General features: G+C 37.2%; 1 protein-coding gene across 2 annotated transcripts in view; it reads left to right on the top strand.

Moving 5' to 3' along the window:
- DESI2 (desumoylating isopeptidase 2) overlaps window positions 1-18,542 on the top strand; it is a 42,412-nt gene extending 23,870 nt beyond the window's left edge. The window contains exons 2-5 of one of the 2 annotated variants that reach the window (XM_060128545.1): window positions 4,289-4,361; window positions 6,949-7,042; window positions 8,603-8,744; window positions 15,015-18,542. In XM_060128545.1, coding sequence (XP_059984528.1) covers window positions 4,289-4,361; window positions 6,949-7,042; window positions 8,603-8,744; window positions 15,015-15,248 — 543 coding nt within the window. In that variant the 3' untranslated portion in view covers window positions 15,249-18,542. The remainder of the gene's footprint in view (window positions 1-4,288; window positions 4,362-6,948; window positions 7,043-8,602; window positions 8,745-15,014) is intronic. The other variant, XM_060128553.1, reaches the window with a different exon arrangement.
- The last annotated feature ends 371 nt before the right edge of the window (window positions 18,543-18,913 follow it).

Below are 18,913 nucleotides of genomic sequence, written 5' to 3'. Positions count from 1 at the left end.
CTAAATACTTCAACATGTATTTCCCAATAAGACATTGTCTACTTAACCACAGTACTATTTACCAAACCCAAGAAGTTTTCAGTTGATACAATAATTTATCTAATGAACAATCCATATTAATATTTCCCCCAATTATCCCAATAATGTCTTTGGCTTTTTGTTCTTTTTTAATCTAGGATCCAGTCAGAGCTCCTTCGTTGTATATATTGATAGTTATCGTGTCCTTTTAATCTTCCTTAAAGAATAGCCGCCCTTCTTTTGACTTTAATGTCATTATTTTTTAAAAGACCAGGCTGCTTTTCTTATAGAATGTCCCGCAGTCCAGACTTATCTGATTTTTCCTTATGATTATATTCTGTTTAATATATTTGAAAAGAAAACTAACAAAGGAAACGCTTTCTATTTCATCACATCAGGAGGCACATAACATCAGTTTGTCCAACTGTTGATGACACTCAGTTTAATCACTTGGATAAGATGATATTCACCATAATTTTCCATTGCTAAGGTATCTTTTCTCCTTATAATTTAGGAAAATGTGAGGTTGATACTTTAAGACCATGGGAACATTGTTCTTCAACAACCTTCTCCCAATGGTTTTAGCATCCATGATCCTTGCCTGCATCAGCTGGAGGTGCAAAATTATTTAATTCTGCCTTTACTTCATATTTATTAGGTGACTTTCCTCTGTAAAAAGAGCTTTCTCTCCCTTCACTTTTTGTTTTTCTATTCTGTTTTGTATGGGGGTTTTGGGGTTTTTTTTTGATACTACTGTGGACTCAGATTATTTGTTATTCAATATGCTATAGTCCATTATTGTCGTTATTCTTTTTGATATTCAGATTTTCCCAAAGTTGACCAATGAAAGCACCATCAGACCAGCCTCTATATCATTTTGCCATGTCTCCATTTTTCTTTTCCTTTTGTTCGCCTAACATATCCTAGAAATTACTCCCTATCAGTTTCTCGAGAGTATCCCCCTTCTTTTTATGGCTTTGTATATTCCAGATATTGTTTATCATAGTTTATTCAGCCAGTACCTTATATGTGCACATTTAAGTTGTTACCAGTATTTTGCTACTACAGGTAATGCTGCTGCTTGTGTTTTATATATATGCAGCCTATTCTTTTAAGATAGTATAAATGTTCAAATAAATTGAAGCCTGTTAAGCTAAGAGAATATAGTATTTTACTTTAACATTTTTCTAATTATAAAAGTTGGTAATACACATAATTCATAAAATTCAGAAAAACAGTCCTGAAATGTATGGAGTTAAAAGTGAAAGTATTCCTTTACACACCTGTATTCCCACCCCTGCGCTATATCTACTCCCCTCCCCCAAACTGTTAACAGTTTGATCTGTAATGCTTCAAACTTTCTTTTGTTGTAATTGGTGGTGGTTTTATTTTTCCATATTTAGCATGTAAACATACACTCGGGGCCAATTTATTTAACTTACAAAAATGTGATCTTGCTACAGATGATGTAGTATGACCTGGTGTTTTTACTTTATGTGTCTTAGATATCTTTTTATGCCCTTACGTATTGAGTTAACTCATTTATTTCAGTAGCTGTATGATAGTTCATAATATGGATTTACCGTCGTTTATGTAGCCATTTTCCTATCGATATTTAGATTGTTTCCAGTTTTTCAGTGCTATAGACAACTGCAGTTAATACCCTGGAACATGTCTGCCTATGTTCAAGCATTTCTGTAGGCTAGATTCCAGGAGGTAGAATGGTTAATTAATTGTCATTGATTCACATTTCTGCAGTATCTTCCTGACATCCTTACCAACACTAAGTATTAGCAATATTTTGTATATTTGCCAATACAATGAATAAAAGAAAAAAAAAAAGTAGGGAATTCCCTGGTGGTCCAGTGGTTAAGACTGTGCACTCTCACTGCCTAGGGCCTGGGTTCAATCCCTGGTCAGGGAACTAAGATTCCGCAAGCTGAGCGGCCAAAAAAAAAATGAATGGTAACTTATTGTTTTAATTAGCATTTTTCTGTTACTAAGGAGATCTGTTTACTAGTCCATGTTTGTTAGCCACTGATTTCTTCTATGATTGCTCACTTTTGTCTGTGGGAGTTATTTTTTTTAGTGGAGTTTTTGTATATAGTATCCCTTGCTGTCTGAACTTTTGCTGCCCAAATTCTGGAATTAAATAGATTTGGGTAAATGCTTTGAGAAATCCCTTACTATATGTACCCTCGCTACTCTCCATCCAAAATCAAATTGTTTCAGATAAAAAGGTGTCACTCACCTTCCTAACTTGCCATCTAAATTCAGACTGTCCAAAATCAGGAATCAAATAGGATGAGATAGAGAGGAAGATTTGTATTCTCATACTGATCTTAGTGTTAACAACTTTTTTCTCCCTGTGTATTGTTTATCTTTTGTTCTTGTTTGTGTAGTTTTACATAATAAAAAGTTGTAAATGTTTATGTTAAATATCTGTTGTTTTCCTCTATACTAGGTTTTGCTTTGCTTAGGTTGGCTTTTCCCATCTAAGATTTTTTTTTCTTTATTTTTAAAACTTACTGCAGAATACTGAGCAGAGTTCTCTGTGCTATACAGTAGGTCCTTGTTGGTTATCTCTTTTAAATATAGCAGTGTGTACATGTCAATCCCAAACTCCTAGTCTGTCCTTCCCCCCTGGGAACCGTAAGTTCATTCTCCTAATTCTGTGAGTCTGTTTCTGTTTTGTAGACAAGTTCATTTTAAGATTTTTTAAATCTATTTTATTTTCTTCTATACGATTATTTTTAGAAACACTGAAAGTTTTAGATGTGTGAAATGTATTTTTATGCATAGTCAATTTTATCAACACATTTATAATAACTTATTCTTTATCATTAATTTTAAATACTACCTTTTTCATATACCAGATACTTATGTATACAAGGATGTTCCTGCAACAGTACCATACTGGGTTTTTTTCTCTTTTTGGGTTTTTTGGGGTTTTTTGCAGTACGTGGGCCTCTCACTGTTGTGGCCTCTCCCATTGCAGAGCACAGGCTCCGGATGTGCAGGCTCAGCGGCCATGGCTCACGGGCCCAGCCGCTCCGCGGCATGTGGGATCTTCCCGGACTGGGGCACAAACACATGTCCCCTGCATCAGCAGGCAGACTCTCAACCACTGTGCCACCAGGGAAGCCCAGTACCATACTGTTTTAATGATTATTTTGATATCTAGATGAGACAGTCCCTTGTTCTTTTTTAAATGTTTCTTGTTTATTATTGTTTAATTTTTCTTCCAGTAACATTTTAGGGGGAAAAGTCTCCCTTATCGTTTATGCTTCCTCCAGCAGTGTATGAGAATGTGCATTTTCCCAGGTCTGGGAGAAACTGGCTGGGGGTCTGAAGCCAAGGTTGAGACTTGAATAAACCTAGAAAAATTAAAATCAAATCATCTACCCTCTAACCTGGGAGAAATCAAATAGGTTTGTAACACTGTTAAGTGTTACCTAAGTGTTTGTTTAGCATTAACTCCTTTACCTTCTAGGTGTAACCCTCTCCCCTCCACACTAACCCCTTTCACAGTCATCTCACAGAATTTCACATCACATTACTTGTGTACATCCACTTCCCTCTACCTGGCATTTCTTCTCATTCCCCACCACCTTCCCCCAGCAACCTCACTTTACCTTCCATATTTTTTGTGTGGGGAAATCTCATTTGTTCCTAAAAACTCAGTTCAGATATTGCCTTTTCTGGGAAGTTTTTCTTCATGCCAACAGTAAGAAGATTGTTCTAATCTTTGTGCCTCATGTTATTTATTCCTAATATTATCATTATCAAGCTTTGAGCTGAATCAGGACATATATGCCAAATGCTTTTGAAAAAGAGTAAAATATCCCTGTCTTAAGGGAGCATACCAGAGAATGAAAGGGAACGCTTAAGATAGAAGAAAAATAGGTATGAACACAGATATTATATGTGATTCTTTTAAAAGTCACTAACAGGAGAGCTTTTATATCACTTCCCCAACCTAACCAGGTTTAGATTTTATGGCTTATGTGCTAAGCCTTAGAAAAGGTGCTGATACACAAACTGAGACATTCATTTGAATTCCATATGGGATGTGGCATAAGCAAAGGCACAGAGTTAGGACTGAATGCGTCGTTATCATGGGAGTTTCAGACCTGTAAGGAAAATACCAAGAAATGGGATTAGAAAGGCCTAAATATTCAGTAAAAGATTTGGAAATTAGTAGCCTCCTATAACGTGGATTTGAATTATAAATGAACAAATATTCTGAATCTTTTTTTTTCTTCTTCAGTATTGGATGAACGAATACACCTCATCCATCGGAATTGGAGTTTTTCATTCAGGAATTGAAGTATATGGCAGAGGTACGTGTACACACAGTCTAAATATACTTTCTGAAGATTTTTCTCATTTAAAGGAGTTGCAAAATCATGACTGTAGCTCTTCCTTTTTTTTTTTTTGAAGTACTTCCATACTTTAAAAAGTAGAAGAAAATCTCCCCATATTTGTTTATACTGTATTTTGGGAAAATACCCAAAGTGGAATGTATCTGGGGAGAAAGTACTCAAAGTACACAAGTGTACATTGATTTGGTTATCTTTTATTCTAGGTACTATGTCTTAAAAAATATTTTCCTTTCAAGATTGTTATACTATGACAGTTTTGCCTTAATATGTATTGGCATTCCTAAGAAACCTTGCACTTTGAAAAATAGTGTGATAAAAATAATCATTTTGATTGGAAAAGGGTTGGTGCTAGAATGTCAAACTTGAAATACCAATTTCCTGAGGGAATTTCAGTAATAAATTTGTTTTTGTAGACCTACAAATATATAAAGTTTAAAAATACTGCTGAGCAAATCCTGCCTTTGATTACATCTAGCTTTTTGCTTAAGAATGATGGCCTTTGTCATTAACTCAGCCCTTTTTATTCTTTATTACCCTTCATTATGATAAACATAACTGGAGCCACTAAATCAAGCAGCTCTGTTTCAGCAGCTTTTTCCTTTGTTCTAATTCTCTCTTGATACAAGATAATCTCCTGATCAAGTTGTAAGTAGAATGTTCTGCATAAGACAGATCACATTGCTGATTTCATCAAGCTTGTAATAATATACTAGTTTGAATCATAAACTCACCATATAGCAGAAATGCTTTTATTTGCTTCAGCTAGGAAGTCTTTGCTATAATGTTACTGCACTTTACTCCCAGTTACCCCTGAAGACTACATAACAACTTCAGCTAATACAAAGAAAAGGCTCATTTACTTAAATGTGTCAGTGTGGTGTTTTACTGTCCCTTTTTTATATGCTAAATTAACTGCTTCTAGGTGCAGTGTACCATATTAAATATTGGCTATAAAGATCTGCCATATAAGCTCCATTTTACCTGAAAGACTGCATCTACCAGATAATTCCAAAAAGCAGTGAGGTTTGTGCTGAAAGTTCCAGTGGTTGGAGTATTGATACGGGTGAAATGGTAGTCTGTGGGTTTGCTCCCGGTTTGGTTTGGCTTTTGCCAAAGTTGCATGTATATTCCCTTTTAGCTGAATTTGTATGGTGTGTTACAGTTGTTTTTTTTTAAGTGCCATCGAATTTTGGACCACATGACCTCGCTGCTCTGAGGTAGATTGGAGCATGAGACATTTTCTCCATTTTTCAGATGAAGAAACTAAAGCTCAGACCTGCTGAAAGTCATACTGCTAATTAACAGAACTAGGACTTGAACCCAAGTATTCTTATATACTAGTCCATTATCCATTTATCTGCCTAATCATTGCTCCCATTCATAAAATGACTTAGGAATAATTAGAAACATGGCTCAAAACAGCAAAGCCAGGGCCAAATACATTCCTAAAAGTGAATTATTGCTTCTTGAATAGAAGAATAAGTGGGTCTACAACTTTCCTTACCATAATTGAGAAAGTTGAAATACGATATTTCCACATCTAACCTTATCTACAGTGTTTTATAAAATTCGGTCATTAAATTTTTAATGTATGTTTTAGAATTAAATGCTAAATACTTTTTTATTCTACATTATTGCTTTTTTTTCCTGAAAGGTCTGAATCAAAAGTAAATGTATTGTAGAATTGCCTTTTTCTTTCCCATGCTTTGTTCTGACCTTATAAGATTGTATTTAATAAATTTTAAGTGACAAGATTAATTTAAGCATTTGTTTGGAATACTTTAAGTAAGTCTACTAAGATTTGCCACTTAAATATCGAAGTATCTAGTACCAGAATTGTAGCCAGAAATTTTATTTCCTTCCTGATTTGAAACCGTTCTCCATTTTTGTTCTGAATGAGAGTTTATATCTGATGAGGCTGGATGTACATTCACTGTAGTACAAGTAGCTCTCTCCTAGCTTAAAGATGTGCTGTGGAAAGTGTGTGTGTCTTTATGTGTGCGTGGGTGTGTATGTTAATTTTGCAGCTTATCTTTTCTTGAATGAGAGGAATTGAATTCAGTTTTTCTGGTTTGCTAATGTTTTTTCCCTCTTACTCAAAGATAAAACAAGAGTCTTCATCTCAGGAACCATGAAAACTCATTGTTATTAGACAGTTTTTCCAGTAAAGTCCAGGTTTGAAATTTGATCACTTTAATTTAGAAAGTGGCAAAACACAGAACTGACCATGTACATACTTAGGCGTGATAGGTAAATGCAGGGACTTTTTTCACCTTTGAGTGTTAGCCAGTCTCCTCTAGCCAATATAAAGTAAATATAGAAGTCAGGATTACCTTTGAGCGTCTTTTGTTATTAGAGTTTCAAGTCCTTTACGTCAACTGTTCTATACAAGCAATAGGTAAATAAGATGTTTGTAAAAGCATTACTAAATTGAAAAATATTTAGATGGTATCATTATTATCCTCATCATTTATTAAATCTGATTCAGCATACTGGTTAAGTTTTATGTGATAAATACTAAAAATCATGAGTTTTCTCTTTTCAGAATTTGCTTATGGTGGCCATCCTTACCCCTTTTCTGGAATATTTGAAATTTCCCCAGGAAATGCTTCTGAACTAGGAGAAACATTTAAATTTAAGTAAGTAGGGAGGATAATTTTTATTACACTGTCTTAGATGCCAAAGCTTGTTTTCAGGCATACAGAATTCATTCTGTAGATTAAAATCTAGGAACTTAAAATGTTTCTTTAATGTTGTTTTAGTTGCGGACACTTTAAAATCAAATCTAAATTGTTGTGTAAAGATAGTAATCAGCCAAATAAAGTGCCTGAAATAAGGAAGTCTGTTGCTCTTATTCAGGACCCACAGAAGTTACTATGTCTACTTTAAAAGTGTTTTTACCTGGTATAAGATTCTGCTTTAGAAAACATTTCCTATATAATGACTGCTTCCCGTCAGTCTCCTATTTGGGGGGAGATGGAGGAAAGTTTTATTGTGACCTACTTAACACTCTTAAAAATCTCTTCATTTTCCCAATGAAAGCGACACTGTTTACAAACTTGAAATAACTAAACTAAAATAATTTGAGTAGATTAGCCAAGAAACTGTTGTTAAGGTTCGTGTAGTATATGTATGGATAAACCTAAAATTATGGATCTGAGTGTACTGTGGAGGCTTATGTGTAGTAAACAGCACTGAAAACCTGAATGCTAATAATCAAACTTCCATTCCTTAACTGAGTTTTGTATTTAAAGTGATATTTAGAATCTTAGTTTCAAGGAACTTTAAAGAAACTTCTGGACCTATAATAGTTAACTTGCCAAGTGAAAAATAGTGAAATGAGGTTATAACATTGAAATTCAGTATAGGGTTGTATCTTTTTATCACTACTGAGTTAATTACTCTCTTAACCTATAACTAATTTGAAATATTTACACACAGAAGTGCTATAATGCCAGCCTGAATCCATTCCTTAGGTCTCCCTTTGGTCAAAACTGCTAGATAAAAGGATTTTCTAAGTATTGTCAGCTTTCTTGGATGCCTGACTTGTATCTGACTAAAATTCTACTCTCTATTGAATGATGTCTATTGCATTTCCAGGGTAGTAGTTTGGGAGTGGTGGCAGGGCTGGTTGCTTTTTCGGTTTGGTGTATTGTTTTTTTGGTTTGGTATATTCTTTTGGAGGGTTTTGGGCTTATAATGCTTTTTTAAAAATTAGTCATTTGACAGTCATCTCACTGCAGCCGAGTGGCAGATAACTTAAAAGATTATTTCTAAGTGAGAATATGACCAGCCATTTGATGGTGAGTGTAATTAAGCAAGAATATTTGCAGCATGGATCTGGTTCTCTAATAATGTAACTGCTAATGTAATAGTAATAAAAATAACTGTGATATTATATTTTTAATATGACACTGTTTAATAAAGAAAATGACTTATTTTGCATTTGTATTATTTAGAAGTGGTATACTTAAGAGTTTATTGCTTTTAAAAAGTAGAAAATAATCGAAATTATTAAAATACCTCATTTACCTTTTAGTCTTCTCACAGTAACCCTGCTTTGTTACATCAGTCATAATATTCCTGGCAATAAGCATTTCTGGAAATGAGTCTTTAAGCATGCCTATAATACCTATAACTCACGCAGCTATATTCTTTTTTTTCTTTTTTTTTCTTTTTTTTTTTTTTTGTTCTTTAAGAGAAGCTGTTGTTTTAGGGAGCACCGACTTCCTAGAAGATGATATAGAAAAAATTGTAGAAGAATTGGGAAAAGAATACAAAGGCAATGCTTACCATTTGATGCATAAAAACTGCAACCACTTTTCTTCGGCTTTATCAGAGGTAAGTTAAATTTTATTCTAAAAGTTCTTCAAATAAATAACACTAGTATATTTACTGTCCCACTATATTTAATCAATTATTTTTTTCTGATTATTTATGTTATGTAATATATGGTATTTTATTTCTTTTATGTGAATATTTCTTTTATATGAGTGACCTTTCCAAAGTTGGTAACTTTAGAGTGAGCACAGTTTTAAACTGTAATTCTGTTCATGACTTTGCAGTGAGTAGAGTGAATACAGTAACGGGTCTCTTCTTATTCTAATTTGTTTCATTACAATCTTATATTTTCACTTAAAAATTAATGCCTAGGGGGTTGGGGAAGAAAAAAATAATAAAAAATTAATGCTTAAGTGACTTCTGCTTCTTAGCCACTATGATTTCTCTTTTCCTAAATTTTAGTTGCCAACTTGAAATTTTTCTGGCTCTTATTAATAAGTAATTCATTTCTCCTATCTTGAAATTTTACTCTGCCAGTTTATCACACACACACACACTTATTTGCCTTCCCAGTTCTTGAATGCCAAGCAGAAAACCAAAAGTAGATCCAAATTAAAGGTCTTTAAAAAAGGAAATGACGGGAAGAAAGCAAAAGGTTATAAAATAAGGTCTGGAGAATTAAATAGCGCTTGAAACAGCTTCCCAGCTTTCTGACCCTTAGCAGATGGTTGCAGAAGCCACATCAGGTACCACAGAAATTGTGAAATGTGTAAAAGAGAAAATGAGCTGCTGCTTCAGTGACCTCCTCTGCAGAGCTGCTTAGCTACCTGGCCCTTTTCACTGCCCTCATGGCTTCCACAGCATAGGTTTCAAACAGGACTACAGCAGACTGCTGCTGTGCTTCTCCAGTTATTTTTTGAGGACTGACGGCATTAGCATCACATAGGAATTTGTAAGATATACATCATCTCTACCCCACCATAGATGTACTGAATCAGAATCTTCATTTTACCATGATCCCCAGATGATTCATAAAAGTTGGAGAAGCACCCACTAGTCTAGTGGGTGCATTGATACTGCAGAGGTGACCAAGTTGATTTTCAAGGAAGAGACAAGGTAGTTCTAAGCTTTCTTGACCCTAGACATTACATTTGTAGGAAGTGCATTCAAAGATCCGTAGAACGTTAAAATTAGCAAAGGTTTTAGATAGCATCTAATCTAGTCTCCTCATTTTATGGACTAAGTAACAGGCCCTGATTGGGGAAATGACTTACCAAGATTGTGGAGAACTCAGATTAGACCCAGACTGCTTAGTTCAGTGCTTGTTATATTTTATCGTTACTTCTTCTGGTTCCAACTTATCCTCTCTCCGAAATAAATTATTAGCTTTATTGAGCATCTGTAATACCACCTCAGCCCTGGTCTAACCCTAAAACCATATTGGAGTTGAGTGCCTGAAGAGCAATTCTAGATGCCCCTGGAGCCATCTTTTTAGGTCACAGTTTTCATGCTTTCACCCGTGTGAGTGCTGAATTGTTAAAGAAACTGAGACTCAGAAGTTAGGGGACTTAGCCTAGCCAGCTTGTTAGTGACAACTGAGACTAGAATTCTGGATAGTGGAGGAGGTAAGGGGCTATTTTTAGTAAACCTCATATAATCAAGGCAAAAAAATTAACGTTAGGCACTCTTAAAAAGTTATTAAATCTAATGTGCTTCTATGTCTTTGACAACATAGTTTCTACATGTGTCGTATAACCAGTTGCAGATAGAAAACCATAGCTAATTATAAATGATTGTTGATATATGTACTCTGTTATTCAAAATTGTTCCAAAAGTTCTAAGAAGCATCATAGTTATCATTGCAGATGCTTCTCTACAACAAGGATTAGCAAACCACTACAACCTGCACACCAGTACTAGCCTACCACCTCTTTTTGTATGGCCTGCAAGCTAAAGATGGTTTTTACCTTTTTTTAAATTTGTTTGCTTGTTTATTTATTTATTTTATTTTTGCTGCATTGGGTCTTCGTTGCTGCGTGCGGGCTCTCTCTAGTTGTGGTGAGCGGGGGCTACTCTTCGTTGCCGTGCGCAGTCTTCTCATTGCGGTGGCTTCTCTTGTTGCGGAGCACGGGCTCTAGGTGCGTGGGCTTCAGTAGTTGTGGCTCGTGGGCTCTAGAGCACAGGCTCAGTAGTTGTGGCGCACGGGCTTAGTTGCTCCATGGCATGTGGGATCTTCCTGGACCAGGGCTCGAACCCGTGTTCCCTGCATTGGCAGGCGGATTCTCAACCACTACGCCACCAGGGAAGTCCCGATTTTTACATCTTTAAACCGTTGGGAAAAGGTCAAAAGAAGAATATATAGTTACATGTATAAATTATGTGAAATTCACATTTCAGTATCCATTAAAATCTGACTGGAACACATCCGTACTCATATTTTTAGCCTATCATCTTTACTGCTTACAGGCTGCAGCAGCAGAGTTGAGTAATTGTATCAGAAACCAAATGGTCTGCGGAGCCTAAAATATTTACTGTTTGGCTCTTTACAGATAAAGTTTCCCAACCCCTACACTACAGGTCAGATGCATTCGAATCTGATTCAGATTGACTTAAACAATGAGGAAATATTTTATCTCACAAAACAAGAAGTCCAGGATAAGGTGGGCTCCATGTCAGTATGGTCAGTGTCTCAACTGTGTGTCACCAGTGGCCTAAGGTCTTTTTATCTCTCTGAGCTGCCATCCTTAGGGTGTTAGGTTGGCTCTGCCCTCAGGCTAGCTCCCTTTATGGTTTTCAGGTAGTTGCAACAATTTTCGGCACCATATCCTGATACAGCAACATCAAGAGAAAAAAGAAAGCTCTGTCTCTCCCGTTACTTCTCTCTGAGAAACTGAGACTTTCTCCAGAACCTCCCACCCTTTCCAAAGCAGGTCATGTTTCATGGCCAGAATTGGGTCGAATGCCATTTCTAAACCAGTCACTAGCAAGAAGAATGGCATTGCCGTTACTAAATGCCACTGGCCTGAATACCTTCTGTAAATTAATATTTTCAGTGGGAAATTCCAAACCTGAATAAAAGTAGAGAGACTAGTATAATGAGCCTGATATACGTATCGCTTAGCTTCAAAAATTATCAACTCATGGCTAATTTTGTTTCATCCATAAATGCCCACTCTGAAATAACACTGATCCCTAGATTACTTTGAAACAAATCGCAGGTGTTATTTCATTTCAGTTGTAAATAGTTTACTTTGTAGCTCCGAAGATAAAGATTTTTTTAACATAACTACAAATATTATCAACCTAAAAAAAATTAACATGCATTCCTTAATATAATGCAAATATACAATGTTGAAATTTTCCCACTTGTCATAATTTTTTAACAGTTTGTTTGAATCAGGATAAATAAAGGCCAAATACCCTCTTGTTACCATGAGGTTCAGTCCGCATAGGAAAGGTAGGATAGATGTCTTGATTCTTTTCCGTTACTTAACAGTCTTCAAAAAAAGAATTGGTTCCTGTGCTGTGCAGAGAAAAATTAACATAGCAGAGGGCTTTACTGTTAGGAAAGCATATTGTGGAGAGAAGGCCAAGGGTGTGACTGGATAACCTTTTGCTGCTGCTGAAGAGATTAAACATGTGACTCGTGGATCCTCTCAGCCATCTCAGTGGAAATCAGGAATAGAAATGGGATTTTCCAGGAAAGATCTGTAGAGGAACCTCTTATCCAATAGGGTGAATCCCACAGGAGACTCAACATTTTTGACGATGTTATATTAGCAGAAACACTGCCGGCTTGGACTGAAAGAGGACAGAATGAAAGATGACTGTTGGATTCCGAAATTTCACAGGCAGTAAACAGCCTGGCGAAAAAGGGTAATTTCAAGGGCCCAGACGACAGAACTGAGGGCCGCAGAGGATTAGTCCCAGGCCTTGAAACCTAATGGAGGTTGCCCAGTCAGATTTTGAAATTGCTTGGGGGCTTCCCTGGTGGCACAGTGGTTAAGAATCCGCCTGCCAATGCAGGGGACACGGGTTCCATCCCTGGTCTGGGAAGATCCCACATGCCTCGGAGCACCTAAGCCCATGCGCCACGACTACTGAGCCTGCGCTCTAGAGCCCACGAGCCACAACTACTGAGCCTGCATGCTGCAACTACTGAAGCCTGCACCTAGAGCCCATGCTCCACAACAAGAGAAGCCACCGCAGTGAGAAGCCCGCACAACGCAACGAAGAGTAGCCCCCGCTCACTGCAACTAGAGAAAGCCTGTGCGCAGCAACGAAGACCCAGTGCAGCCAAAAATAAATAATAAAATAAATTTATAAAAGGAAATTGCTTGGGACTAATGATTCCTTTCTTCCTTCCGTGTTCTCGCTTTTAGAATGGGAATGTCTATAACTTACTCTGTGCCGGTCCACCATTATATTTGGGAGGCATCCTATACACACTTTGTTTTTTTAACTTAACATTGTACCATGGAGTTTATTCTGTAACAGTATATAGAGATAGTCCTCACTTTTCACAGCTAAATAGTCCTTGTTTGTACCAAAATGTATTCAGTCAGTTTGCTATTAATAACATTTGGATTATTTTTAGCCTACAAAAAAGTGCTGTAATGAATAACCCTGTGCATACCTTTTTTTCATATTTTTGCCAGTGTGTCTCTGGAATAAATTCCTAGAAAGAGGGATTACCAAGGTGAAGCTTAAATGCAAAAGTAACTTTGTTATATGAATCACATATTTTTTGACCGCTACCGACAGTAAGAAATATATTTTACATCATGATCCAGATATGTACACATAACTAAAACAAGTGTCACAATTTCCCTAGTATCTACAGTCTATTTCATTTTAAGAATTCAAGTTAAAATGCTAAAGCTACTAATGGATCTTGACTCAAAGTTTAAAAGACATTGGCTTGATCACGGATCTGCACACTTTTTCTGAAAGGGCCACATAGTAAATATTTTAGGCCTGTGGACTATTCCTGGACCCCACTCGGCCATGGTAGCCCAAGAATTGTAGGCCATAAAAAAAAAATGAGGGGGCATGGCTGTGTTGCAATAAAATTTTACCTATAAAAACAGGTGGCTTTAGTTTACAGACCTCTGTTTTAGGTTAATCAAGCCGCCTGCAGGTGTTGGGATGAAGTCAGCTTCCTGTGAAGCACATTGATGTATGGAGGAAGGCAGGTGACTGAATGAAACCAGGGTTTAGGAAGGAGAATGAAGAGAATAGCTGCTGGATAGTCAGCAATGGCTCATTACATTAACCTTGCTATTCCTAGTCACCGCTCTGTGGTAACCTTCAAATATACGTATATCCCCAGTTATGTCTTGGGTGTAAAATATAATGTAATACTTGTTTGCCTGTGTTTTTTAGAATAGACAGATAGGAACGGTATAATATAAGGGCATTGCTAGCTTTCCCCCAGATCTAATTCATGCACATTCTTCAGGTATTTTTAAGTACTGTCTACCTCTCTTTGATTACAGGCCGGGTAATCAAAAATGATCAAAACATGCCACTCTCCCTCCATTGAGACCACCGCCTAGCCCTGTAGTTAAGACAGAGACATAGTATTTAAATGTAGCCCTTAAGGCATAGGGCTAAACCTTTAGGGAGAAAAGTTATATTGCTTGATGACAGGTGCCAGCTTATTTACATTTTAGCTAATTTTTGGATGTAAGATACTTTGAAACCAACTAAGCTAAAGTAGATGGTACTTCCAGATCATAAGTATAATGATTATAATCTTTGACATGATTGGAGGCAAAAACACCACAGGGACAATAAAGCGTGGATTAGTTAACCCTAGTTTTGACTGCAGAAGGAAAGGAGGGTAATAAAGAGTAAAGTTAGTATTATAAAAGACCTAGTTCTTATTATCTGCAGTTGGGAAAAGAGGGGGCTTACAAGTCCTAAGAACAGGATAAGGATGAGAAGTGCCTGGAGCTTCTGTTACTTGAATAGTATCTTGTATTAACAAGTCTTCTATGTGTTCAAAGTACTTCTACATGCTACTCAAAGCAGTTACAAAGACCAAAGAAAGAAAGGAGCCAAATGGAATTAGCTTGATTTTATAGATGTAAAAAGTAAGCAACTTAACAAAGTTCTTCAGAAGGGAAGGGATGGAGCTGACAGTAGGGGGACCCCAGGCTTCCGAGTTAGGGAGCTGCTTGTCATCAAAGGCCGGAAGTAACAGCACCAAAGGCTAATGCGCAGTGGCCTTTTTGTATATCCGCCTCCCTCCCCGACCCTCCCCTCCTTGGCAGCTGACCAGATAACCCTAACCTCTCACATAATACTACACTCTTTCTCCTGTAGATTCTTTGTGGGAAAGAGATTCCTCGCTGGATCAATCGGCTTGCCTACTTCAGCTCCTGTATACCCTTTCTCCAGAGTTGCCTCCCAAAGGAGTGGCTCACTCCCGCAGCCCTGCAGTCTAGCGTCAGCCAAGAGCTCCAGGACGAACTGGAGGAAGCGGAGGATGCTGCAGCCTCCGCTTCCATGGCCAGCACTGCCGCAGGCTCCAGACCCGGGCGCCACACTAAACTGTAAATGTCTCCAAAGTCACGCATTCAGAACTGTCTCTGGCAGTTGAATATCACTAGAGAAGAGTAAAAGAGTAAATGTCCTCTGGATATTTTGTATGCAAAGATGGCTCTCCCCCAAATCCCAGTTTTTCAGCTCAGGATTATATTTGTAATCAAAAAAAAAAAATCACTTGGCGCAGGAGGGAGAACTTTGTATGAAGCTGCCCTCTGTCTTTTTTACCCACTTGTAAATTTGGATTTACTTCTGTTTTATATAAGCTCTGTTAAGTTATGTTTACAGTATTTTGTATCGCTGTTTACAAATCTTGCATGGACTCCTGCCACCATGAAAGAAGAAAATCTTCATGTCTTCAGAAATTAGGCAGGTAATCTTTGTACACTTCTGACAATTGCCCGAGCTTCGGCATAAATAATAGGCACACAAGAAGGTACTTACACAGTTACAGTCACCATCACCTGCTTAAGAATTGTCTTTTAGGTTTGTGTTTGTTTTTGTTACCATTTTGGTACCAGGGTGCACAGAGGTGAAGGAGCACACACAGCCCTGAGGGCTTGGGACCTCGATCTGCGTGAGAGGCGCCCGACCCTGGGCACCCAGCACTCCCTCCACTCCCAAGTGGTATATCTCCTGAGGTTCCCACCGAACGGTGGCTTTCATCCCAAATATCTGGCCACCTCCACGGGGTGGTATACTCTCGTGTCAGTCTGGCTTTGATGCCTCTGATTCTGTAAGTAAGATGTTTTTCGTTAAAGGTATTCTTACTAGTAACAAGTGTTTTTGCACATGTGTTGGGGGCTTCATTTTTATTTTAATATATATTGATATCCTCCCTGCAGAGGATTTTGTTTGTGGGGCAGGAATATCCTAAGTGGTAGCCTTCTGAGTAGCAGTGTGAGTTGACATTCAACTGCTTTTAAGTCTTCAGGCTACCTTTTATACCACACCTTGAAAACTAGAGTCTAAAGTAACACTCTCCAAAAAGTTAATACTTTGATATTTTAAACATTTTATGTACCATACCAGAAAGAGTATGTTGCAGTTTGTTAGTTTGTTATGGGAGTAGTTTCACCTCATTATAGAAAGCTTAGTCTCATTGACCTCTTGTGGAAAACTCATATTTATGTGTCTTATTCATGTTTTTCTTTCTCTCAAATGTATGTCTCTTACATAACCTACTCGAAGAATGAAATTGTCACCACAGATAAGTCCTCATTAGCAAGGAATCTGTCTGCTCAAGTCTACTCCCAGTTTGACCCTTGGATGTAAGAGCCAAGTCATTACATGTCAAATTCAATTTTTCTGCCTTAAGAATGAATGTTCTACATAAAATATTGGATGCAGTGTATAAATTATCCAAGGCAGTGACTTCAGCTTTATATATATATATATATATATATCATTAGTTTTAAAATCATCTACTTTTATTTAAACTTCTAGATTGGATTGTTTGCTATTGCTCTTTGTAAGGATACATATCTTTCAGTACACTACATTTTTAACTTTTCCATAAGCTGATTTTGAATCATTTTATCAAATTAAGCACACCCTGTTCACAGGGAAAATAAACCTTGGGTTTGACCTGAGGAAAATGAAGCCACTTAACCTAATTTATGCTTTTGACTGTTCTGTTGCTGGAGAGGAAAGCTTTTACAAATTATTCTCAGTTCTTTTAGCGGGGGGGGGGGGGGGCAGAGCACTTGTTTTAAGAGATGTGACAGAAAGGAATCTATGATCTTTATGAAAAGTTGACCTGATTCAGGTCTAAAAATGAGATTTAGAATAAAATGCGAAGACTCTTGACAGTGAATCAGTTCACTCAAAGAAGAGTCCTATCACTAAAACCCAGGTTAGTGAAAAATGTTTGATGCCATTCGCTTGGGATTTTTTGTTTTTAATAATGTGGTGGATTCCAGTTTTTTCTAATCCATTCAAATAGACATGAGTTTAAATCTGTGCTACGGACACACGTGAAGGAGTGGCCATTATTTAGGCACTTCTTGGCGAGTAGCCAGGAGCCTTCCACCTTTGCTTATCCAGAATCCAGCGCCTCAGCACACAAATGATTATATTGTTATTTTGTTGTACTGACTTTCATCTGCAGCATTTGGAGTTTAAAAATAGTGTTAAGGTCCTAGTAAAAATAAATAATGGCCCTGAGGCCAATTATCGTAGAACCACCAGATAAAATTCTGGACGTGAGATTGCTTGCAGTCTAATGGTACTTGAGGTTGAGAAATAAATGTCTTTACTTTAGAAAATCTCGTTTAAGTCAGTTTGTCCACTACAGTTCAAAATTGAGGGTGAATTCAGTTAACTAGCATTTCACCAGCTTTCCCTTGGAGGAAAAGAATCTTGTTCTCAACCCGATCTCTGTTAAGAAAAATCCTATATAAAAAATCCAGTCATTAAGATACATGTGATATGATGGCATCAGATATTCTCTTCGTAGTTGTAACCAAGTGAAACACATTTCTCATTGTGGGTTGGACAGTAATACAGTGTTAAGAGGGTCAGAAGCTGCTGGTTTCTACTGTTTGTTTTCAGTGCCCTTGGGTTTTGTTTTTCCTTTGTTTCAACCCTAAGAAAGGGGCATCAGCTTTGGAAAGTGTGGCCTGTGGAATGGTAGAAGGCAGTGATACAGCAGTAAAGAGAGCCTCCACTTGATGCCTGAAATCCAGCCCACTATTGTTCTGACCCACAGCAATAGTGCAAGTTACCTTCACCAGCATTTGTACATAGCAGGGAATTCTGGTTTTCACCAATTGATAGCATTGTGTGTGTGAGGAGATTCAACCCTACAGACGGCTGCGGGACTCTATATCCATGGCTTCTTTCCATCACAAAACGGGTAGAAACTCATTCACTGCTTCAGGGTTCTAATCTGTGTGTCTTCTAATGGGTCCATTTCTATAAGATACTCTGTAATTTTGATACATGCTGTGTTTTCTTTCAGTGACTAAGTTTAAAAGGCTTGGATTTTGTCCAGCAAGCTGGCCAAACTGCCATTGTACCCCTTTCCTTCAGTATGGTTTAGAGTGCAGCTCAGTCATTAGACTTTCATTGTCTACTCAGTCAATACACATCTTCACTGTTTGAAAGGTGTTAACAGCTGTTCAAGAATCTTCATGAACCTGAGGATAATTTCTTGTGAAGTTGAATGCAAATGTACTGTCATTCATAGTGTTTATATAAAAAAAAAATACCAGGAATCTTCACTTTTGCTACCTTGATATAGCATTGGGCTATCATGTTAACATTGAAATACATCAATTTATTAAAAAATACTTTTATAAGAAATGTTTTGTAGTGCTTTTTGACCTCCAGGAGACTGCAAATGTTATATATTTGTGTTGGGGAGGGGTACTTTTGTTTGATATTTTTTATTTTTATACAGTTTTAAAGGTTACACTCCATTTACAGTTATTACAGAATATTGGCTTTATTCCCTGTGTTGTACAGTAGGTCCTTGTAGTCTGTCTCACGCCCAATAGGGAGATTATTTTTGAAACCCAAGAATCCCATCTGCTCTGCAGAAATATAGTCCGCCCTTCTCCATCATACATTTCTCTTATGTTTGCATGTACATTTACTCCCATGTATTCCCCTCAAGCTCAGGTCCACGGGCCAAGTCCTTAACTGTCAGAGAGCATAACCACACCTGTTCCCAG

Source organism: Lagenorhynchus albirostris, chromosome 2 (genome assembly GCF_949774975.1).
Source record: "Lagenorhynchus albirostris chromosome 2, mLagAlb1.1, whole genome shotgun sequence".
Classification (NCBI taxonomy): Eukaryota; Metazoa; Chordata; class Mammalia; order Artiodactyla; family Delphinidae; genus Lagenorhynchus; species Lagenorhynchus albirostris.
This window is presented reverse-complemented; position numbering and strand designations above follow the sequence as displayed.